The sequence below is a fragment of the Momordica charantia genome (genome assembly GCF_013281855.1).
Source record: "Momordica charantia cultivar OHB3-1 chromosome 5 unlocalized genomic scaffold, Mcharantia_2.0 BLBB01000005.1, whole genome shotgun sequence".
NCBI lineage: Eukaryota > Viridiplantae > Streptophyta > Magnoliopsida > Cucurbitales > Cucurbitaceae > Momordica > Momordica charantia.
In genome coordinates, this window is record NW_028275163.1 from 12203991 (window position 1) to 12229893 (window position 25903).

General features: G+C 36.3%; 2 protein-coding genes and 1 non-coding gene across 3 annotated transcripts; 2 read left to right on the forward strand and 1 right to left on the reverse strand.

Moving 5' to 3' along the window:
- On the forward strand, positions 1-2492 carry LOC148211329 (uncharacterized). The gene is made up of 2 exons (XM_088124377.1): positions 1-176; positions 1952-2492. The coding sequence occupies exons 1-2, from the start codon at positions 1-3 to the stop codon at positions 2490-2492; spliced, it is 717 nt and encodes a 238-aa protein (XP_087980503.1).
- Positions 2493-19985: 17493 nt separating this feature from the next.
- LOC111022623 (uncharacterized) lies at positions 19986-22537 on the reverse strand. The gene is made up of 2 exons (XM_022299800.2): positions 22299-22537; positions 19986-21504 (listed from the first exon to the last, which is right to left on the reverse strand). The coding sequence occupies exon 2, from the start codon at positions 21425-21427 to the stop codon at positions 20237-20239; it is 1191 nt and encodes a 396-aa protein (XP_022155492.1). The 5' UTR covers positions 21428-21504; positions 22299-22537; the 3' UTR covers positions 19986-20236.
- Positions 22538-24108: 1571 nt separating this feature from the next.
- Positions 24109-24215, forward strand: LOC148211330 (small nucleolar RNA R71). Its single transcript, XR_015791109.1, has one exon. It is a non-coding gene; the product is annotated as a small nucleolar RNA R71 (small nucleolar RNA).
- The last annotated feature ends 1688 nt before the right edge of the window (positions 24216-25903 follow it).

The following is a 25903-nucleotide window of genomic DNA, read 5'->3' on the forward strand; positions in this document are numbered from 1 at the left end:
ATGGTGAACAAGATGTTTGCTTCACAGATCGAGAGGAATATAGAAGTTTACATTGACGACATGCTTATCAAAAGCCGGACTACCGAACAACATGAGGAGAACCTCTTCGGAGTCTTTAGGGTTATGCAAAGTCATGGTATGAAACTGAACCTGGCCAAATACGCCTTCGGAGTGAGGTAAGCCAAATTCCTCGGTTTAATAGTGCACCAGTGAGGGATTGAAGCAAATCCCGAGAAGATCCGAGCCATCCTGGATATGAAGTCGCCAGACCAATCTAAAGTAACTCTAGAGCCTGAACAGAAAAATCGCCGCCTTAAAGAGATTTATCTCTAGGTCGACCGACAAGTGCCTCCCATTTTTTATGATACTAAGGAAATAAGGAAAGTTTGAATGGACAGACAAATACGATAAGGCCTTCGTAGAGTTAAAGCAGTACCTTGCATCAGCCCCCTGTAGCTAAGCCAAATCTAGGGGAGAGCATGTACCTCCACCTCGCCGTCTTAGAAAATGTGATCAGCTTAGCCTTTGTCAAGGAAAAGGGAAAAACAGTTTCTCCTATACTATACCAGCAAGCCCCTAATCAGGGAAGAAACCCGTTACACTCAAATCGAAAAAGTTGCCTAAGCACTAGTCACCTTGGCGCGGAAGCTACTATCTTACTTCCAAGCCCACTAGGTCATAGTCCTGACTGACCACCTACTCCGACATATACTCCAAAAGCCCGAAGCCTCAGGGAGAATCATGAAGTGGGCCGTAGAGCTAAGCGAGTACGACATCCGGTACTACCCCCAGGACATCCGTAAAGGGGTACGCAGCCACCGACTTCATTGTTGAGCTAACCCCAACGCAGGCTGAAGAAGGCGCAGAGCCCACGCCGGAATATTGGACCCTATATACTAACAGATCCGCAAACGAGTAGAGGTATGGAGCCGGGATCCTACTAACGAGTTCGAAAGGGAGCCACCATGAGTACGCCCTTCGCTTCAAATTTTGGACCTCAAATAACACGGCTGAATATGAGACACCTCAGTGTCGTCAATGACTCTCAACTGGTGGTCAACCAAGTTAACCAGGAGTATCAAGCCAAGGACAATCGAATGGCTTCGTACCTTGAACGGGTACGAGCACTCGTAAACTTCTTTGGAACGAGCTTCGTCGAGCAAGTCCCTCGTTCGAAGAACGCCAACAAGGACGCCCTAGCCTTCCTAGCACCGTCTTATGAGACCGACCTGCCCTGACCGTGCTAGTCAAGATCATGAATGAGTTGAGCCTCATCGAGTCATAAATTATGGATATCGACCAACCCGATGTTGTCGATTAGAGAACATCTATCATCAAACATTTGGAAAGGGAGGAGCTACCCAAAAATGAAACAGACGCCCGCCTTCTCAGGAGACGAGCCGCCCATTATCTCCTTAGGAATCACGTCCTATACAAACTGGGATATTCCCTCCCGCTTATCAGATGCGTATATCCGATGAAAGCTGAATACGTCCTAAGCAAGGTCCACGAAGGCGATTGTGAGGACCATCTTGCAGGTCGAGCACTCGCGAACAATATCTTGCGCCAGGGCTATTATTGGCCCACCATGGCTAAGGATTCCAAGAAGTTCACACGACGCTGTGATAGGTGTTAGCGGACAACCGTCGTATGTGGTGACCGCTTGAGCAACTGACGAGTCTGACCGCCCCCTAGCCCTTAGCATATGGAGAATCGATCTGATCGGCCAGCTACGTATAGACAAGAAGCAGACCAAATTTGTGGTCATCGCGGTCGACTACTTCACAAAAAGAACGGAAGTTGAACCCCTCGCCACCATCATCGAGCCAAAGATAACGGCCTTTGTCTAGAAGTCCATTGTCTGTTGATTTGACATTCCAAACATCATCATCTCGGATAATGGTAAACAATTCAATAACACAAATTTCAAGAAATTCTGCTCGGATTTTAGAATGAAGCACCTCAGCTCGACCCCGGTGTATCCTCAGACTAATGGGCTAGTCAAGGTGCTGAACAAAGTCATTAAAAAGATCCTGAAAACAAAGCTCAAAGGACTCAAAGGCCTATGGGTTGAGGAACTTCCCAGCGTCTTGGGGACCTACAGGACCACGCTAAGGATCACGATGGGCGAAACTCCTTATTTACTGTCTTTCGGCATGGAAGCAGTCGTATCTATGGAGATGGAAACACCCCCGCTAAGGATTGAACCCTATGATAAAGAGCTCAATGACGAAGGAATCATGAATTCCCTAGATTTTTTGGAGGAACACAGGGAATCCTCCTGCCTCCGCATTGCCAAGCATCAAAGCCGAGCAGCTAGGTATTACAATTCACGAGTGAAGCTGTGCAAGTTCGAAGTTGGAACCTTGGTGCTGAGAAAAGCAATGCTAAACACGAATAACCGAACAGATGGAGCACTCGGCCCCAATTGGGAGGGCCCCTACCGAGTGACTGGCGTCATCCGACCGGGAACTTATAGGCTGGAAATATGAAGGGCAAGCCGCTTTGTCACCCATGGAATGTTGAGCACCTTTTGATATATTATCCTTAAAGAGACCAAAAGCCATCTGCATATATGAGACCGCTCTTATAATTAAATGAATTGGAAATATTTTCGTTACTGTTATTATGACTTTGCATGGTACCGTAAGACCTGGGTCCCGCTGATCCTCAGGATGAAGCACAACCCGAGCCAGGGGTGAAAGTCCATATAACCACAACTCTCTAGGACCAAGGTAGAGCAAAGCAAATCAAAATAAAACCAAAAGAGTGTCATTTCATTTAATATAAGAAGCAACCCAGTATAACTCTCGTTAGGAACATGTGCGAAACAACATCAACAACTTAAAAACTTCCCAACACTACCCTATGGTAGAGTCCAAACACAGAAGGCAATTAGAGACGCATGGGCTATCCCCCATCCGAATAACCGCCTCGATCGATGAGGCAGGGCCTCGCTTCACCTGGAAAACTCCCTTCCGAGTAGACCGATGCTAACATCATCTATTCCTCCTGCGTCCTTCTGGTCCAAGGATTAGAGCATGCTCCAAGGTGGCCACTCGTTCGCGAAGGGCCTCATTGTCGAAACGGAGAATCTCGATCTTTGCCTCCAACTCAGCCTTTTCCATGTATAGGGTGTCGTTGGCCTTGTAAAATAAGTTGTCCTGATATGCTTGGCTATGGGTGAAGCTCTCCATATCAGTAAGTGCACGACGCAACCACATAACCTCGATGGCCAATTCATCTTCAACAAGAGGCAAATCGCTACTGTTACGCGAGACGTCATCGTCAAATGAGCAATGCCTTTTTTCCCCATCGCCCGAAATAAGGGGTGGAAAGTGAGACATCCGCTTTTATAACAAATGCACCACCTACCGTAGAATGGAGGCTATGAATCGTATTAAAAGCAATAACTTATAATAAAGGTTACGAAAAATGAAGCGCCCCGCAGGTAGTTTAATGTCGCCTTATGGACGCGTATCCTTCTAGGGGGGCACCGGATAGCCACGTACGAATGAGCCTTTAAGCGATACACCTGTTGACGGCGCTGACCTCACGCGTGGGACTTTTGATAGGCGTGTGCGACACCACGCCCAAAAGAAAGATATCACAAGAACAACGCACAGAAGAAGTTTCAGGTTATTCATTAATAAACATTATAGGTTACATGCACCGATCACGACAACACTTCTACACCAATAAAAGAGACAACAAGTGAAAATAGAAACTTCCATAGAAAGGTCCCAAATCTACGGAAAACCAAGCCTCCTCTCCATCACAAAAACACGTAGCTCTAGTTGGTGAAGCGCATATCCCATCCGCTTGACTCGCTGCCTTATGGGATGGACACGCCTGTTAGCTGCCACTTGCATGCACTCGGAATCCGAATGCTGGTAGTCGCAAAAATATGACCAAATCAAAAGTGGACGGCATACGCGCTTCTTGAGGTCACGTTGGCCTAGGAAAACTTCCATTGTAAAAAAGACTGGCCCGAATTCTCTTATAGCCAATTCGGAAGTCCCACCTAGGGCAAACTCATCATTTCATGCAAAGGCTTCCTCAGGATACGTGTAAAATAAAAGGTAGAGAAAGAGGAAAAAAAAAGAGGAAAGTCTAATTGATAATTAGAGGAGGTTGTGGGGCCCCTCATTTCAATACATATAAAAAAGAAAAGGCGGTGACGTCGCCATAAGACATCCTTGTCTACAAAAAAAAGAATAAAAAAAGAAGAAACGAAGCAGAAAAATGGTGAAGTTAGTGCGTAGGCGCGTGGCGTTCAATCCCCTTCTCCAAATGCCTGACCCTACAAGAGAACGTCTGATAGGCCTGCTCTGATCCTCCATCCCCTAGGGGACATCCCATACCGTTTCAATGGCAAAGCGGCGGCCATCTCAACATCCATGTGCTCCTCTCGCATCTTGTGAAGGTCTCTTTCTAGTTTGCAAACATGCGCAATGAGTTCGTCATTACTCAGTTGAGCAAGGTCGAGTAAGTCCAGGACTGAGCAACCCAATGGTCTAGGAAATCTGACACCATATTCAAAGGCTCACCCTCCTCTCCACAGATTTCCTCTTCTGCCTTTTCCTCGCCAGTATCATTTTTCTCCTCTGAAAGATACCCACCGTTGGAAACCAGAAAGTCCTCCTCTTCTAAAGAAACCTCCTCCCCATAAGAGAGGAAGTAGTTCTCATTCCCGTCAAGAGGATGTCCTTCTGGGAAGGCAGGACCATTCTCCGAAGGGGTGTTTACTCGGATGGGGTCGTTGTCGGAGGATCTAGGCATATTTCTTGGTGTTAGATAGATTAAACAGGAGTAAAGGAAGAAAACCGATGACAACAGAAGTAAGGGCCAACCCTTAATTTATAGAGAAAATGGGTGACCCTTAGTCGTCGGATCAAATGTCCAGGTGTCGCTTCGCCTTGGACATCCACCCGACCACGCGAACACCGAATAGGGCTCCTACTCGGACATCTTCCTACCTTTTCAAGAATAATCAAAGTTTCAAGGCTGCCCCCGAGTTCGGGTAGCCAACGTGGCACCACTCGGCCGTAAGCAAGCCTCTGGAGACCTAATGTTCCAAGGCATCTCTTTGAGTAGCGGACTCGAATAGAGCTCCCACTCGGACGTATTCCTGTCTTCTCAGGAAAAATCAAAGTTCCAAGGCTGCACCCGAGTTCGGATAGCCCACGTGACACCACTCGGCTACGTGCAAGATTCTGGAGAACTGATTTTCCAATGCATTTTTTCTTTCCGAATGGATGACCTGAATAGATCTTCCACTCTAACGTATTCATGTCCTTTGAGGAACACACAAAGTTCCAAGGCTACCCTGAGTCCGGATGTTCCACGTGGCACCACTTGGCCGCATGCAAGCCTCATGAGAACTGATGTTCTAAGGCATTTCTCCGAGAATAGGATCTAAATAGGGCTCCCACTCGGACGTGTTCCCACCTTCTCAGGAACACTCAAAGTTCCAAGGCTGCCCTCGAGTCTAGATGGCCCACGTGGCACCACTCGGTCGCGTGCAGGGCTCACGAGAACTAATGTTCCAAGGCATTTCGCTAAGTAGAGGATCCGAATAGGGCTCCCACTCGGACTTGTTCCTGTCTGTTCAGGAACACTTAAAATTCCAAGGCTGCCCCTGAGTCCAGATAGCCCACGTGGCATCACTCGGCTGCGTGCAAGCCTCAAGAGAATTGATGTTCTAAGGCATTTTTTCTTTTAGCATAGATGATCCAAATACAGCTTCCAGTCAAACATACTCCTGCTCTTTCAAGAACACTTAAAGTTGCAAGGCTGCCCCCAAATCCAGATGGCCCACATGGCACAACTCGGTCGCGTACAAGCCTTAAGAGAACTGATGTTCCAAGGCATTTCCCCGAGTAGAGGATCCGATTAGGGCTCCGACTCGGACGTGTTCCTACCTTCTCAAGGACACTCAAGGTTCCAAGGTTGTCCCCGAGTTCAGATTGTCCACGTGGCACCACTCGGCCGCGCGCAAGCCTTAGGAGAATTGGTGTTCCAAGTAAAGGGGATGTGAATCCCAGAGCAAAAGTAGTAGAATGCGTTCTTGAATTTCTATTGAAATTTAAAACACCAAAAAAATATAAAACATGTAAGAATGTTGGATTTAACCTTTGAAGATTCTTCTTCGTGAGATCCTAACGAGACAACACCACTTGATCTTCGTTACTATGTCTCTCGGTAGAGAATCCAGATTGTGGGATCCAGTTGGAAGGGATTGAGATAGTAAGAGATTTTGAGAGATTTTTAGCCTTTTTTCATTTAGCATCCCTTTAAGGTTCAACTTATTGTTATATTAATAGAGAGGAAAACTCCTAAAACCATTAAGATATCTAATTCTTTTAGATATAGTATATCTTCTCCTGAATCAATGGGAAATCTGAAGACCGTCAAGATATCTTTTTTTTTATTTAATTAATAATTAATAAATTAATTAAATTAATTAACAATTAATTAATTGAATTAATAATTATTAATCTAATTAATAATTAATTAACTAAATAAATTTAATTAATAATTATTAATCTAATTAATAATTAATTAATTTAAATCCAAATATTAATTAATTAAATAAATAAATAACAATTAATTATTTAACTTTTAATTAAATATCACATATTTAATTAAAACTATACATTTGAATCATATTGTTGCCAAAGGTAATGTATCCTCCATCTTACTTTTCTAGGTGTGTGAAGTTTATCTGGTCTCCAATAATCTGCTTTAAAGATCCACTATCAAAGTACCACTTGCTCTTTATTGATCTCAAACATACCTAGAAGAAAGATCAAGATGTAAAAATTTAGGATTTCATCTCTTTTTATTTAATGCACAATTTTTCCTCAAGTTACAAGCATAAACTTTATGACCATATTTTCCACATGCATTGCAAACCACTTTTATCAAAAATAGCTTGTTATTTTTTCATCATCATATCTAAGTTCCTTTTACCGTTTGTAAACTTTAAAAGGGTAGATTATATATCTTTATTTTTCACTTCTAATAATTTATACTCCTCTTTTAAAGCATGCAAATTAGACTATGACATAACAAGATATTTTCTAAACATATCATTTTATTTATTTAACCTATCGTGCCTGACTAATAAATCATAGTTCTCATGAGCTAGCTTAGTATTCTTCTTTTTAAGAGCTTAATATTTACTGCCTAATTTTTCAAATTCTTCTTTAATATCATTATAATGATCCATAAGCTCATCAAAAGAAGGATTTTCAAAACATATCTCATCGTCATCATCTTCGTCTCCAAAAGCCATGAAACAAATATTAGCTACTTTCTCTCCACTTTCAGAATTACTTCCTTCATCACTTTCATCCCACGTCTCTTTCATAGTCTTCTTATTTCTCCATGAAGATGATTTATGTAGTAGAGGGCATTTAGATCTTGCATGTCAATCCATTTTACACTTGTAGCAGATGATGACGTCTCTAGTGCTCTTTTCTCCTTTAGCATCTTGACTGTTAGTTTTTTTTGGAAAGTGCCTCTTCTTGAAATGCTTCTTAAACTTCTTGGATGAGTAGGCAAGTTCTTCCTCACTTTCAGAAACCCCTTGGAATGTCAGGCTTTTTTTTTTTTTTTTTTTTTACATTCTATCTATGTTGTCTTTCATGATTATCTCATGTGTCATTAGAGATCCAATAAGTTCTTCCAATGGAAGTTCTAAGAAATCTTTCGCTACATGAATCGCCGTTACATTGTCTTCCCAACTTTTTGGTAGAGATTTGAGAATCTTCCTCACGTTCTCAGCTGTGGTATATTCCTTTCCTAAACCTTACAAAGCATTGAAAATATTATATAAATCTAGTAAACATTTCAGTAATAGACTCGTTAGTATCCATTTTAAACAATTGATAATCATAAACAAGCATGCCAATTTTTTTACTGTTTTACTTGATTTGTTTCTTCATGAGTTACTTCAACCATATCCCATATTTCTTTACAAAAGTTACATGCAAATACTTAATTAAATCCATCAGCACATAAAGCACAAAACAAAAAATTCATGATTTTAGCATTAGTAGACATTCTTCTTTTATCATCATCATTAAACTCGTTTCATTTCTAGCTACATCAACATTATCAACTTTCTTAATAGAAATTAAGGGACATTTGGAAACAATTTCCCACAAGTTATAATCAATTGAAATCAGATAAATTTTCATCCTAGTTTTTCTCCAAGTATAATTATTTCCATAAAAAATACGTGGCCTAATGGTAGAGTGACCCTCATAAAGTTCATTAACCCCAATTTTTGCCATAAGCTCAAACAACTAAGTTTTAAGAAAAGTTTCAAAGAAAATTAAAAATAATAATAATTTTCAAATATATGAAATTAAAAAAATCAAAGATTTATTCTAAATCAAACAAATTTTAAGAATTTCATAAGTGAAGAAAAATAGTTTTCAAATGTCAATTTTTTGAGGAAAAATATTTTCTAGTGAAATCAGGTAAAAAACACAATTTTTCAAACTTTTCTTTAAAAATAAAGAAAATTTCAGATTTTAGAAAATAAAAAATACAGTTTTAGAAAAAGATTGTATTTCGAAGAATGAATTTTTTTTTTCTTAAATGAGCTACCTACTCTAGAACCAATTATAGGATCGAATGGTCAAGAGTAACAAACAATTATGTAATCAACAAAAGAAAATTAACAATAAGAAGAATAATGAACAAAATATTTAAGCAAACCTATATGTAATCTACCAAAATAATTTAAAGGAGTTAAATACTTAATTTAAAAAACAAAAAACAGAGAGAGAGAAGAGAAGAGAATGTGTGACACCTAGAATTTTTATCGTGGTTCGGAAATTCATACTCCACTCTCCAAGACTCCTTCTTAGATATTTTACTACAACAACCCTCCTACGAGTGAGAACCTGAAGGGATTGAATCCCGCAACAGAAGCGAGTTATTGCTTTTGTTCGATTTTTTTTAAATTGAAAAACATAAAAAAAGGGAAAACATACGAAAAAATGGATTAGCTTTGAAAAACTCTTCTTCACTGTAACTCAATTGACACTACCACAAGATTACTCTGCTAAAAGCTGGACATTAAGCACTGGTTTGTGGGAACCGTGTTTGAAGATAGAGAAATTTCTTTTTGTGAGAAATTTTGCGAGAGCTTTTTCCAATCTCTTTGGAGAGACCCAAATTGCAGAACAGTTCTGCAACTTAACAGTAAGGTGGGAGGCAGTTACCCACCTCATAACTCTCCACTCTCTTGCAAAAATGGACGAGGGTGGGATAATTAATTTAATTTAATTAATTAATAATTAATTAATTTAATTCATATAATTAATTATTTAGAAAACTAATAATATATATTTGAATCAAATTAAAATGTATAGTTTTAATGTGTACTAATGCACGTTAAGTTTAGGGTTTAGCCTATAGTTTTAATATCAATTCAATTCATATTAAATTTTATTTGAATCTTATTCAAATAATTCTCTCATAATAATATAGTATTAATTTCAAATCCTTATCCAAAATTAATTATACATTGTATCAACATATACATTAAATAAATGGTGCATGCGCTATACACATTCCCTTATTAAATTTGAACATTTCAAATTCTTTTCAAAACTAAATGTTCTTAACTATCTTTTACGAGCTAGTAGGGAGAACTCATGGACCTACACATAAGAAGCTCCAACAATACAATATTAATTTATTAAACTCATTAATCAAAATAATCAATACTTGTTAATTGTGGGTCACTCCACTAAAGACCCACAACTGTACTATTCTCACTGTATAATATTTTGTGTTCAGGGATATTGACCAATAACAGTAAGTCAATCCTTGGATGTAACTACAGCTGGGTCGAATTACCGTTTTACCTTTGAGTTACCTCTTTTACTTTAAGTATCACTCATCCTTTAATGAACAACTTGTTTATGGTTCAATAATTAAATTGAAGTCTCTCTCAGATCAGTGAAAGGGTGGGCCCCTTATTCAAGTCCCGGAATCAGCACTTAAGAGAACACTCATCTACTTATCTTAAAGTCGGGAATGAATAAATTTTATCTTTTGTACTTATGTTCCCAGCTTCTCACTCGGTCTTGCCCCACAAATGGTAGGAATATTAAGTCGGCGACCCGGGTCACTCTCACCCATACAAATCAAGGACGATCCTTTATGGGCAGGAGTCCATAACTCACTTAGGATTGACATTGAGTTACCCGATCTTCCTATGAAATAATAATCTATTAGTTAACAGTGTTACAACTAAAGATTAATTATTTCACTATCTGATCTTATACAAACTCATTGCATAGCATACCCCCACTTGCATGTCTCCACATGAATGATTTGGATTTAATCGTTTGTAACTATTACAAAGTGAGTCATATCCATAGTTTTACCAGGATAAGGTACCTAAACCTTACCCATATACTATAGGCCGTTTAGATTATTACTGTAACATTATCCACTTGTATATCAAATATATATTATATATTGTATATCAAATATGTACCATGTATATCAATTACATACTGTATATCAATTATATACTGCTCCAGTTATATGACATAACCTCGAATGTTAGTTTATTGGATTTTGGTTAATGCAAATCTAAAAGAAACTTCAATAACAGTTTTATTGAATAAATATTATTTTGAGTGTGGCTTTTTAGCCATTACTTTGGTACAAAATTTAGTTTAATCTACTTGTGTTAATTTGAATTCTTTATTTTCAAATGGGTTTTGTATTAAGGTGTAGGTGCACCTTGGTTTGTGAGAAAACTAAATTGGTTGATTCCTGAATCAGTAAAAATGATTGTGCGGTTTCTCTTTAGCCTAGGATAAAAAGAGGGTTGATCGGTTTGGTTCTGTTGAATTTTATGTACTATCTCTCACAAAAAAATGGGCAATTTATGTATAGGAGAGAATAAAGATTTTGCAAAAGTTGAGAGGAGAATTTGAAGAGAGAAATATATTTGCTTTGGTATTTGGTGTGTAAGATGGTTGAATTTGGTGTCTTTAAATAAAATTTTGAAATGAATTTTAGCCATTGAATTTAACGCAACAAAGATGGTCAGTGTAAATTAAAGTGAACGATAAGGTAGAAGAATAAAGAAGATTAATAGAGATTGGAAGAATATGTGGAGATTGAAACAGAGAATTTATGAAGATTGAATAATTGTAGAGATTGTGAGATTTGTGAGAATTTTATTTGTGGAGATTGAAAGCGCCACATGTTGTCTTCTCATTTGTTCAATTATTAGATGTCATGTCAACATAAGTATATCCTCTTAATGCTACATTTCAACTTTTGAGTGGTCCATGTTAGGGTTGACTTTTTACTACAAAACATGTGTCGGTAGCCTTATTTGACCACGTTTTTTACCTTTTTCCCATTATTATTTGCCAAAAGGACCACATATTCTTAAAGTAGAACATGCATAGAGTATTTCTACATAAAAGTCAAACTATGGTACTTTAGGAAGAATATGAGATAAATGCGGTCAAAGTTGGAAGAAAATAACATAATTTTGTTTTTTCATAATTGCGTCCAGCGCATTTTTGGAAGGCAAATTGTCAAAACGCACGTTTTGATTAATGAAGGGTAAGGAGGACATTTTCCACATGTTCAAAACCATGAGTCCAAGTCCAAGTGAGGTGGTTAGGTGAATCTCAACCCTTTTCCACCTAAAATAGACGGGAGTTTTAACCAACCTATGGTGCTATAAAAGGAAGTCATCCATCGAGCAGAATTTCATCCCTTCCAAGCTTCATTTCATCTTCTTTTAGATGCTCTTTAGTTGTAGAACACGTTTTTAGGGTTTATGTTCATGTTCTAGTTGTTCATTTCTTTGGTTTTCATGCTTTTACCTTTTGTATTGCTTTTAATTCAAGTTCTTACTTTCGTTCTATGTTCATTCTATTATTTTAAAGTTCTTTAGCGAGTTTTAACTCCCCTCACGCTTGAGAGAGAAGAGGTTCAAGCTAGAACTCATTCTACGGCTTATTTATTCATTTAAATTCAATGAAAAATACTTCCTTTATGTTTTCGTGCATTTACTTTCATTTAATTATGTTCTAAATAAGTTATCAACCTCCTTGTGGAATGCCTTAGTCAAATGATTCGATTTTCAACACACTTGGGATTTTGGCCAAATTGCGCCTGACACTTTTTTGGGTTGGTTTATAAAAACTTCTCTTTACGTCTTTTTTCCATTTGGCCAGTGGGAACTTGATTTATACATCAAAGCCCAACCTTGAGAGAGGTGAGTTAGGTAAAATAATAGGAAACCAATATGGGATGTGACATAGGAATAAATGCATAAAACATGGTCCTAGGCATAGGCCCTCTAACCCATAATGCAAATAAGTTAGTAGATATTCTCTAGGATTGTAATCACAGTTAGAAATTTGATTGTAGGTTACCCTAACTTCTGAAGCAACCAAAAGCTGTAGTAAAAGAGTAGAACTCAAATCCCAAGAAAAGTCAGGAATTGCGCCTGGTGTATTTTCCCAACATAGTGTGTTTTCCATGTTTTGCATCAAAACTAAGGTAGGAGACAAGGAGGTTTAGTTTCATTAAATTGCTTGTTAGTTAAAACCCTAAACAACAACATTTCATCACATTTTTCTTCCTAAATCACGACTGCATATTTGAACTATTCACTTCTTAAAAACTGTTTTGAAAAGCAATAAGTCCTTGAGGATTCGACTTTGGATTATTACCAAGTATTACTTGTGACCGTGTGCGCTTGCACGAGTCTATAATCTTTTTGAAGGTAGAGAAAGTCCCAACAGTCCACTTGTCCATGTCAACTGCCACATAAGATTTTTCTCCTAAATTGTTTTGACCATAACTTACTCGTTTGAACTCCGATTTGAGTGATTCGAAAGGTGTTGGTTTTGTCTTCTCAAGCTCTACACTATGAACACTTTGAAACAATCAAATGGTTAGTTTATACTTAGTTTTGTGATCATCAAAATATTTAGTTTGATTGAAGTCATAAAGCTAACAACTCTACCACCTGACACCCTATAAGGAGTGCCACTCTGACTTCAGGTGCACAATCTGATTCCTTAGCTTGAGACTTAAGATCAGCCTCTTACTCACTTGAGCATTAGAGTGACCGCTTCCTATGTGCAAGTCTTACCTTACTAAGCTCGATCTAAGAGCTTGGCCATACTCAATCCTTATCAGTTCTCGAGCCAGATTAGAAATCACCATAAACAAACATGTTATCCACTGAAGTATATGCTCGAACAATCCCTTTTTTTGCATTTTAATGGATTTATGGATTGATTTTTGTAATAATTTTTTAACTTATCTTTAAGGATTTACTAATTGCGCCACCTATTTAATTTATAGATTTTAATGTGATAAAATTGATATTCATAAGTGCATATTTGAGAGTAACTTTAGGATGAACTATTTTTGTAGTTGCCAAAATCAATTCGGCAATGAAAATCTAAAATCTAAAACTTGTTTCTATGAGAAAATTAGAGTAATTCTCTTTTACAGGTGATTCCTAATAAAAAAATTAGGGTCCAGTTGGTTAGTAATCTAAAAGCATAATTCTAAAAATAAGAAATTAAATGAAAATAGAGTTGTATTCCATGTTTTTAAATATGTGTTTCGTAGCAAATATGAAAATTGAATCTCAATTAAAAAAAATCAAAGTGTTTTGTAGTATATTTGTTAATTGGTCATTGATTACCTACTAAATATTTAGTTTAATCTAAAATATTATTAATTTATCTATCAACATAAATGTTATAAATTTTGTTAGAATGTATATTTTACAATATTACATAATTGATAATATTTTCTATTTTACATGTTTTAATGTTTACAAAAAATGAAACAAGTTTATAGTATATGAAATAGTGTTTATATCAAAGTTTTTATATTTTTAAATATAATTCTACATTTTAAAAGTTTTGAATTCAAAATCAGAAAAAAATAAAAACATAAAAAAAAATTGTTGTTTTAAGAATTTCCACTCTTCTTAGAGAAGGCAAAGGAGACCTTCATTCAATCCAGTGAGTTTCAAAACAGTAACCAAAATTTGATTCTCTAAGAAAGAGGCCTTAATTTTTAGATAAGTATAAATTTAACTTCTAAAATTGTCCTATTTCACCTTATTTTTTTCACTAAAGTTACTTTTTTCCTTTCTAAATTCTCTCTCAGACCAATTTTGTTCACTCTCCCACACTTTTCTATCTCTAAAACTATTATAGTCTCTCTCTAAAAGTTTTGCCCCTCTTCTCTATCTGTAACCTTTTAAAAAATACTTGAGAAGTATTCTAATGTGGTTTAAAAGTAAAAAAATAATGACTTAATTAATGCTTATTTGCACTCTAAGAAACGTTTGGTCCACAGGTTCCACATTTCTAGCTTGAGTTTGTTAAGTATGGAAGGTTGGTCTAGGGGTGTTGTATCTGAGTTTGGGTAGCCTGTATTTAGAGTGAAAGGGTTGAATGAAGAGTTGTGTAGCCTAGTTTTGGTAGTCTGATTTTTTTAGATGCTTTTTCCTTCCAGTGATATTTAATCTAATTAAATTTGTAGACAAATTTGTAGGAGAAACTTAAACTGTTTATTTAGATCATGTTTGTAGAGTTAAATTTATAATGATTTTTTTTAACTTGGATTGGCTGCTTTGAAATTTTGAAAAGATAAAGTATATTATAAGTTTTTATTGGAATATTAGTTTTTTTTAGGAATACTGTAATATTAGTTATCTTCAAATATAATAGTTCGTTAAAAATCAAATAATTTCTTTTAACAGGGATGATTTTGATTAAAATTTTATTTAATTGAATAAGTTCAAATAAAATATCATTTACTTTTTTTTTAATTTCAATATACCTAATTTTAAAATTGATTATTTTTTGTAATTTTAATAGGATAACTTTTATATATATATATATATATTATTATTATTATGAATAAGTTCATAACAAGCTAATATTCTTATCTTTAATCATTCCTTGAAAATTAAATATATATTTTGTACTATTACGGCAACGGTGGAAACCACTGATCCAATGACTCTTAAAACTATGATATCTATTTTACATATATATTGATACATACATACACACATATATATACATACATACACACATATATATATTTATTGTTGACAGTAAATTTCGAGAAGAGGCCACGTGTCCTACGGACTAATAATAAGACATGCAACAAAGAATCAACGCTGGTGCGGTGGCCCGTCTAAGACACTCTGATGATCAAGTCAGTAATTGGAGTGGGAAATAGGAAAAAGATACCGGAAGTGTGAGTGACAGGTTTTTCATTTACTCGACGAAGGTGAGGGTGCCTCAGGTGGCCGACCAGGAAGGACAACGGTTGAGGGTTCCAGGGGCGCACCGCATGGTACTGTGACTGTCAAGGGTTACGATCCGACAGCTGGCGAGTGGCGGCATCCCCTGTAGTTCTGAGGCTTGTCGCCTGCAATTGGGAGATCGCCATCCGTATTGGAAATGTGCGTCTCCTGCTGCCAATTCGTACGGTATATAACCGTATGTGGTCCCACACGCTCTTCTGTGGGAGGACACGCGTCCTGCTCGGTAGCATCCTCATATGGTCTGTAACTGTATGTGGTCTCATTCCTCTCCTGAAGTGGACACGCATCGTGCTCAGTTTTTGCCCTCAACATATATAATTTTAATATGAATAAATCCATAAAAAGCTAATATTCTTATCTTTAAATCATTCATTGAAAATTATACATATTTTGAACCATTGTTATAATTATGTAAACCACTTTCTGTGTTCCAATGACTCTTAAAACTACGATATCAATATTAAATTTTGCTCCAAATTACTCTGGACAATTTGATTGAGTTTAGAATTTAATTTGTGTTGTAGTTATAAAATATAAGAATTAAGAAATACAAAATTCAAAATGGATGGATTAATTGATTCTTACTAAATTGTCTTAGATTAAATCAAGGATTGAACATTTTGCTAAATAACACATGAAAAAACAGCTAAAAAAAAGTCAGACTACCCAAACCTAGGCTACCTATCATTGCACCTGAAACACAAGTTATCCAAATTTTGGTTACACAACCCTGCGTCCCAAACTCCCACTGTTCTTGCAGTACACACGTTCCTCAATTACATTAGCTTCAAATCAAAAGAAGTAATGGCATTATGAAACTTGTGGTACCATTGACGGGAAGCTTGCTTGAGTCCATAGATGAATTTTTTTAGTATGCAAACCATTGACTTTGGATTTCCTAATTCAAAGTTCTATGGTTGCTCCATGTAAATGGTTTCAACAATGTCTTCATTGAGAAAAGTTATCTTAACATCCATCTGATGTAACTCTAAGTCAAAATGTGCTACCAGTGCCATAATAATTCTAAAAAAGTCTTTCGAGGAAACTGGAGAGAAAGTCTCTTTATAATCTATGCCTTTCTTTTCAGTGAAACTTTTTGCAACAAGACGTATTTTATATATTTTAATGTTGCCTTTTGAATCCCTTTTGGTTTTAAATATCCATTTACAACCCATAGGTTTCTTTCCTGCAGGCAACTCAACTAGATCCTAGACGTCATTGTCACTCATGGATTTCATCCATCTTGCATAGCTTCAATCCATTTATCTACCTTAGAACTTTTCATTGCCTGTTGAAAATTGATAGGATCATTTTCTGTAAGGCCAATGTTATCCTCATGTTCTTTAAGAAATACAATATAATCATCTGGTATTGCATTTCTTCTTTCTGACAAAGAAGAATGAGCAATCATACTTCTTACCATATCTTTAAGAGTCTTATTTCGCCTCTTAGCAACTCCATTCATGCTAGGTTTCCCAGGCATCGTGTACTGAGGAACTATGCCACATTGATCAAGGAAAAGCGCAAAAGGTACTCAACGTTGTTCACCTGATCCATCATATCGACCATAATATTCTCCTCTACAATTAGATTTAATGGTTTTAATTTTCCTGTTAAGTTGAACTTCAACTTCTACTTTAAAAGATTTGAACATGTCCAGAGCTTGAGATTTCTCATGAATTAAATATAGGTAGCAGTATCTTGAATAATCGTCGATGAACGTGATAAAATATTGTTGTCCACTCTATGAAGTCGTAGGGAATGATCCACATATGTCAGTATGTATCAGTTCTAGGACTTCTTCAGCTCTTTCAGCACCTACATTCCTCTTGTTTGTTTCTTTTCCTTTGATACAATTAACACAAAATTGAAGATCTGTTAGGTCAAGTGAATCAAGAATTCCTTCATCCACGGGTCTCTTAATTCTAGTGTTAGAGTTATGTCCTAATCGTTTATGCCATAATGTACCAGAAGTTTCATTTAATTTTCGCTTTGTACCGCGTGATGAAACATGCAAGGTTTCATTATCAAAAGGAACATTATCAAGCATATATAAATTATCAATCAATGAACCAATACCAATAATATTTGAATTATGCAAAAGACTTAGTTTTTTCTTTCCAAATGAACAAGAATAACCAAATTTGTCCAATGAAGAAATAGAAATTAAATTCCATCTAAATGACGGAACAACAAAAGTCACAAACAAATCCAAATGAAAACCAGTTCCTAATGATAATTTAACTGTTCCTATTGCTTCTACTTTTGCCCTATTACCGTCAGCCACGTAGATGAAAGCCCCAACATCACTTGGCGGTCGGCTCCAAATGCAACCCTGCATAGATACACTTATGTGAGTAGTAGCACTTGAATCTACCCACCACGTATGCTTAGGTACAGAAGCTAGATTAATCTCAGAACAAATAAGGGAGAGAAACATACCCTTCTTCAATAGTCATCAGCATATTTGGCACACTTGTTTTTCATGTGCCCAGTATTCTTACAGAAGAAACAAGCAGGTCATGAATCCTATTTCTTTTCCTTTTTCTACTTAGAAGATTCTGCAGCATTATTCGTTCTCTTTCTCATTACACTCAAACAGGTAGAAGTTATGTGAACACTTTCTGTCTTCTCTCGCTGCATCCTCTCTTCCTCTTGAACACAGTGAGAGATTAGCTCATTCAGGGACTATTTGTCCTTCTAAGTGTTGTAACTCACCCTGAAGTGGTTATACTCTACTGGAAGAGGGTTCAATATCAAATGCACTAAAAAGTCTTCAGAAACTTCCAACTTTAGTGCCTTAAGTTTTGTTGCAACATTTGACATCTGCATTATGTATTCCCTTATGTTTCCTTTACCAACGTGTCTTGAAGAGGTGAGTTTTGCCGTAAAGGTACTCGCCTCTGCCTTATTGTTTTTGGTAAAGTACTGTTCCATTTCCTTTAGAAAGCCTTTGGCATTCGTTCCCTCAACAATAGAACCTCTACATGTTTATGGAGTTGAACGCTTCATGATCATTAGACACATGCGATTAGACCTATCACACTTCTCAATTTCAACCTTATTAGGATTTTCCTCAATTGAAGTAGGACGGTCTACCCTTAATGCAAGGTCTAAATCCATACACCAAAGTACTATCTGGATGTCTTCTTTTCAGTCCTTAAAATTAGTCTCATTCAGTCTGAGAATATTGTTGACTTGAGTGGACATATTATCAGAATTAGCAACGTATAAAGAACACGAGCTCAATATAGTAAGTAATGTCACACAGAGATATATATATATATATATATATTAATGACATTCTAAATAAACTTTACGAGGACAAGTGATATACCTAATGCAACATCTACATTCAGTCTTTGGACAAAAATGTTAATTTGCTAGTGACACTCTCAGTACAATAATAAAACATTAATAACTTGTTCTTTTTAGATGATAGCCTTCCTTTGAGCCGACTAACAATTTCAAGAACACAATCTTATGTTATCCATATTTATTATTGTATGTGTGTTTGTTGTTTGGTCAAATTGCAACCTTACTTTGGGCCAATCACAATTCGCATAAGCAGCAAATACACTACATCTAAGAACTTTAAATGTTCCAATTTATAAAATAGAGACTACTTTGGTAGCATATTTCATGCATCAAAACATTCAAAGAAATTAGATAAATTGTTCTACCAATAAATGAAATATAAATGTATTGACCTTAGTAGTCAACCTTTAATTAGCACAATTTAAAAGGAAAAAGTAAACAGTCCTCCGTACCTTTAATGTCCAAAATATTTATAATAGATTATAAATATGTAAAATACTTATAAAAAATTAAATTACAAAAGAACAAAATAAAAAAAAATAAAAAACCTTAAGTTGTTTCGAATTACCTGGATCATGAGTAGAGATTCCAAATTACTGTAGTAATATCTGTGTGGTTTGTCTTAGACCTAAGATGGAAAATACTCCCTGTTAGATGGGGAATAAGAGACTAAAGTAGCATAGTATATTAGAGACCATAACCCTTACATATAATTTATCATAACTTGTTATTCATTTAATGGAATTAATTAGATTAATTCCAACACCCTAAATTCCTACCCTCCCTCTGACAAGTCCATTATTCCAGAACACTGAACATTAAAACGACACTGAAAAAAATCATTATAATTATATATCTAATAAGTTAAAATAGTAGGTTGATCCATGTCTTTCAGATTTGGTTAATTTTAGTTCCTTATACTTTTAAAAGGTTATTTTTAGTCCCTATACTTTTTACTTTGATTTATTTTAATCACTATAATTTGACATTGGTTAATTTTAGTTCCTTATACTTTTAAAAGGTTATTTTTAGTCCCTATACTTTTTACTTTGATTTATTTTAATCACTATAATTTGAAAATATTCATTTTGGTCCTTGTACTTTAAAAAATGAACCATTTTAGTTCTTTCATTTTATTTTAAATCTCATTTTTTCTATCACAATTTCAATACCACATTATAATCAATATATATATTACAATGTAAACATTACTTTATACTAAATATTTTTTCTTATGTGTAAACTGTGTTAAAACCTTGTGAAGAGTGACTAAAATGATCACTTTTAAAAGTACAGAGACCAAATGAACATTTTCAAATTATAAGAACTAAAAGAATAGTCACCAAAATGAACATTTTCAAATTACACGGACTAAAATGAACTAGTAGAGGGACAAAATAGTATTTGAACCATCTATATATCACAGTACACATGCACTCATTGAAACAAAGACAAGGAAAACCTTAGAAATAAGGTCATATTATAATATTACACGATCGTTGTGAAAACAACATAGCAGCAAGTGCAACAGCAACCTCCGAATTATGGCACTTGCGTAGATTTCTGAGCATCTTCAGCGTCTGCAGCGTCTGTTATTTGCCTCATAATGTCTGCCTTTTTCTCCAGTAACACATTTATTTTAACATCAATCTTTTCTAGCTTCTGTTTCAATTTCCCTACATCTCTGCTTTTGCCTTTCCCATCAAGTTTCTTCTTCTTTTCTTCCTTATCTTTCTTGCTCTTCTTCTTTTCACTGTCCTTCTTCTCCTCTTCTCCCTTTGATTCATTCTCAGATTCCTTAATTTCAATTTCCCTCGTGCTGGAAGCTTGAGGTTCAGTCTCAGTCTCGTCTTCCTCGCCCTCGTGCTTCCCTTTCTTCTTCTCCTTCTTTCTCTTCTTCTCTTCTTTTTCATCTTCTGCTTCATCCTTGTCTTTTTTCTTCTCATCTTTGTCCTCCTTTTCTTCACCTTCTAACTTTTTGTTATCTTTTTTCTTCTTCTCTCCTTTCTCCTTTACTTTCCCATCCTTGTCCTTTTTCTTCTCTTCTTTCTTTTCTTTATTCTTCTTCTTTTCTTCTTTGCCATCATCCTCATCTCTGTTCTGCTCTCCATCATTTTCATTCACTTCAACACTCTTCTCATCCTTCTCTTCTTTCTTCTTCTTCTTCTTCTTCTTCTCTTCTTTATCATCGTCTTCTTCGTCCTCGACCTTTTTCTTCACTTTCTTGTCCTTTTCTTTTTTCTTCTCTTCCATTTCGCAACTGTCTACATCCTCATCTTTCTTCTTCTTTCCTTTCTTTTCCTTCCCTTTGTCGTTCTCCCCAGATTTCCCGTCTTTGTGCTTTTCATCTTTCTTTTCTTTCTTCTCTGCTTCTCCATCATCCTCATCTTTCTTCTTCTTTTTTTCTTCCTTTTCATCTTTGTCTTCATCCTTGTTCTTGTGCTTTCCCTCTTTCTTCTTTTCCTTTTTCTTCTTCCCCTCAGTTTCTGAATCTTCACCTACCTTATCCTTTTTATCCTTTGTTTTCTCTTTTCGCACCGACGAGGACTTGAGTTCAAGCTCAACCTCTGTCTTCTCTTTTTTTCCATCTTCATATTTTGCCTCCTTGTTCTTGATCTTGACCTCTAGATCTTCTTTCCCGACCTCTTTTTCTAGCTTAACAGCTTCAGAATCAAGTTCAAACTTTGTCTTCTCATCCTCTATGATAGGGTTATGTTCAGATCCATCAGCCATCTCGTTGAATTTCACAAGAAGTTCAAACTTGAAATCTTCGTTCCCAAATGAACTTAGATTTTCAATAGAAACTGCACCTGATCAAATTAGACAGCAGGAAATAATCAACTGAAAATGTCCCTATTTGAACTTCAGACAGCAAAATAAAACAAACAGAAGGGGAAAAAAAGCAGAAGTGAAGTGACTTAAACAATTATAGACCTATAATTAATCAAGAGCAGCACCGCAGTGAAGTCTAAAATTGGCTAAACGTACTTCTTAATCCAAAAGAATCGATTTCATCTTCTATCAGTTAGAAATCTCTATTTAATATATATTTTCGAGATTTCGAATCAGGAATACTATGAACGAATTCGAAATTCAAAAAAATAAAAAATAATAATCCATACAGGAGCCTTTATTTTCTCTATAGATATTGATGGAATAAGAAGATCCATGCCCCAAAAAGGAATGCGATTGAGATTCAAACAAAGGCATTCTCATCGATGTAATAAAGATTTGTTTCAAAACGTAAAAACTGCGATAAAAACTAAATAAAGAGGAGAGGACGTTCCACCATAACTAAGCAATTACGAACATAATCAGATCCGAAACGTGCATTATTGATTTGGTAAACTAAAGAGTAAGAACTGGATTCCAATTTCCAAAGGAAAAGGTTAAAATCGAATCTCAATCTCAAAAATTTTCCGTTGCCGCTTCAAGAACCGGATTCAATACAACACAACACAATTACGCAAATTGCCAACGAGAAAAGCAAATTCAATAGGACATACGGTCCTGAACCACATAAACAAATAAGGAAAAATCGAAGAAACAAAAAATTAAAATTAAAAATGCGAAGGATGTGGGGGAAATCGTATGAAACCGTTACCTTAAATTAGGATCTTAACCGAACTGGAAAAGGGTCCAATAATGAGGCGAGAGAGAGAGGAGCTCGAAGCGGTGGAAGAAGAAGAATGAAAGAAAATTGTGTGGAGAGTGAGAGTATTTATGGAAATCCGGAGTAGACTGCGACGAAACCAATCCAATACACCCACATGGACTTTTTGACTTCGCCATTCTATCGTCTGCCAAACGGCTGTTGAAGAGAGAGAGACAAAGTTTTTCTTTTTTTTTTTTTTTTCTGGGGAATTTTCTTTGGCTCCAAACACGGAATGGACGAGAAAGAGAAAGAAGGAAGAGAACGTAATGGCTAAGCAATTAGTTTAGTGGGAAATTTTAGCGACTTCAAGTTTTCAACTGTTTTTTTTTTCCTTCTTTTTTTTAGTGGCTTTAATTGGGAGGTCGGCAACTACTAACCAAGGCGTGTTTTAAGCCCCTGTCGTTTGGCGTGTTTCAGATTTTTTTCTTTTTCAATATTCAAGAAAAATGGTCGGTCTTTAGGGATTTTTTTTAAACATTAGTAAAAATAAAGTTATTTTTTAAAAATATTCTAAACCATTTAAAAAATACTGCTGTTTAAAATCTTACCCAGACACGACATTGGTCCAGATTTTTTTTATAACAAAAGCAGCTGACCTTCAAATGATTTTTTTATTTTTTTTTACATAATTTTTGGAGATTAGCAAGGTGTTGATGCTGTTTTCCGTCAAGCTCACAGGTTGGTTCATGAGCTAACGAGGATGAGCTCCTAGGTGCGATCTCGATGAAACCTGCACAAGGAACAAACACTCCGATGTCCAAGTTAGTGTGTGCTCGAGTTGTGTCAAGTTGTTCTCGGAAGAATTGCGTACATGATTCATGGGGTGGAGTGTCATTTTTATAGGCAGCTGGGAGAGACAAGGCCGATGGAGCCATTCCAATCGGCAGTTACGGCTGTCAGACCCCAAGGTCAGTGGTTGGGATTGAGGTTGGATTCCTCAAGTCGGCTGGTATGGTTCGTTCATCTAAGCTCGACATGGATCAGTTCGACAGATACAGAGGGTCCATTTTCTATCTTCTACTGACTCCAAATCGAGTAGGTGGTTACAGTGACAGTGGAAAATTTTCGATTTGAGAAATTTTGTTGGCGAAGATTTGCTATTTGGGAGGAGAATTGTGATATGGGGAAGGATTTGTGATTTGGGAAAATTTTTATTTCTCATATGGCAATAGATTTTTCTTTTTATTTTTTATTTTTTGTTGAGATAAAAATGGTACTTTCTCCTCAAAGCGATATGTTTAACTTTTTCGCTTATATTATAAGGGTAGGGTAAGGATTTTTTTTTTTTTTTTGGACAGAATAAGGGTAGGGTAAGTTAGTTAGGGGAAGAAAGTGTACCACAAAAGGAAAAAGTAGACTATATACGAATAAGAAAGTTTCAATTTATCATGACAAAAATATCAAAATTTCATTCTTCAAACCCTAAAACATAAATATGAACATAGCGTACTCTGCACAACATTCCTTGGACGCTCCAACCTCACCTCAAGTTGCATTCTTCATTACTATATCAGCTAGCCTGGAGATCTTCGATTTCAGGTCTGCTATTGCATCCTTTGCCACTAAGCCCTTAGATGTTGTCGATGATGCATCCCTTGATTTCGACCATTGATGCTTGTTGCGCGAAATTCTCTCCAAAATATTAAAAGGCTCTCCATATGGTTTTGACAACAATGCTCTATTCGCTGAGGCATCTATCACGAACTGTGTAGCCTAGTTCAGTCTGTTATCATAAGTTTCAATTTGGATACGACATGGTATTCCATGATGAGGGCACTTCTGGAGCAATCCTTTAAATCTTTCCCATGACGCGTTTAAGGATTCTCCAGGAAGCTGTTGAAAGTTATTGATTTTTCTTCTTAGCCATGTATTTTTAGAAGGTGGGAAGTACTACATCAAGAATTTATCAGCCAAATCTTTCCATGAAGTAATAGACTAGGCAGGTAAATAGTCCAACCAAGGTCCTGCAGAGAGTAAGGCAACAACTTCAAGCGCATAGACTCCTTACTGACTCCTTCTACTTTGAATGAATCTGCCACTTGCATAAAATATCATTAATGCTGTGAGGATCTTCTGATACAAGCTCATGGAATGGTCTTACGGTCTGGAGCATTTGAAACATTGTTGGCTTCAACTCAAACCTATTAGCTTCAATTATAGGATATGCAATTACGGGATTGAAGTCATAGAAAGCTGGAGCCGTATATGCTCTAATCTCCTGCTCTGTGTCATTAGAGAGCAGGACAACATTCAGGGGAGGTACTGACACAGCTTGGCCAGCTCCAACCCCTTCTATCCCGTCCACTTCCAATTCAGGCTGAATTGGTGCATTCAGATTCATTGCAACTCCCTACACTGTACTCTATGTTTAGCCCTTCTTCGTCTTCACGTATATGGTTCTTGGTCATCAGAAAATTTAAATGTAGGGAAATCGTTCATCACTACACAACTCACCAGAAATAAAAGTGAGGGACTCTTTAAACACCATATTCCAAAATTTAAAAAATCAAAATATGAAATCTATTTCCCCGACAACTGCGCCAAAAACTTGTTTGCTCACAACTACGAGAAAAATATTGCAAGTATACGCTAAACACCCCATTGTAGTATAAAAACAAGGTTGTCTCCTCAGGGAAATAGACTATAATTAGATTTAATGATTTCAGAATACCAACGAGAAAAATTAAATATTGGTTAAATCACACTGGTATATTTAAATTGACATAAAAATAAGAAACAAAAGCTTGGAACACAGCAGGTGATTTCTAGACCAAAAATGTTGATTTCCCAGACTGTCATGGCCCCGAGATATCCAAACATGCTTTAACCGAACTCCTGTCGTGATCAAAACAAGCAATAAAATCAATCTATAGGCACAGTAGGGTGAACCTCATCCCTGAGTATTCACCATTCTACTTCAAAGAGAGGCAGCTAAAAGAAGTAAACACACTCAACAAGGACTCTCCCGAGCCTCAAGCAAGTAAGCACACTAAATAAGTTGGCCACAAGAATTTAGGGAGATGAAAAGATAACCACACTTCTATTAAGTCACTATTAAGGTCCTAAAATGTAGCAAACATGAAATTTATAACAAGCTTATCCCCCGAAGGTGGGGTCTAGTTCATAATGGAAAAGAGACAAGAAATGGAAAAGACATAAGTGGTCTCCATCGTTTATGCAGATCGCAGAGTATAAAAAGCTTCCTTAAGAGCATAGTGTGACCCACAAGCAAGCACACGTCTATCCCCCTTTTGCGGCCAGGGTATACTTTCCTTATATACCGGGTCCTTAAAATTTAGGGCACCCTCCGGAAGCTGTACGAACGCGGTAAAAATCAAATGCAACGAGTTACTACACTGTCATACTGTTGCATCCACACAACTATGTCGACAATGCGTGCAAGTATACACGAATAGTCAATTGTAGTACGTAACGAGATCGTATCCACATGGATTTTTGGTTTATATTTTAATGATAAAAGCATATACCAACAATTAAAAAATATACAGAGTTGAGTATGAATATTATCTAGAAGAATTAAAACAAAGGAATAA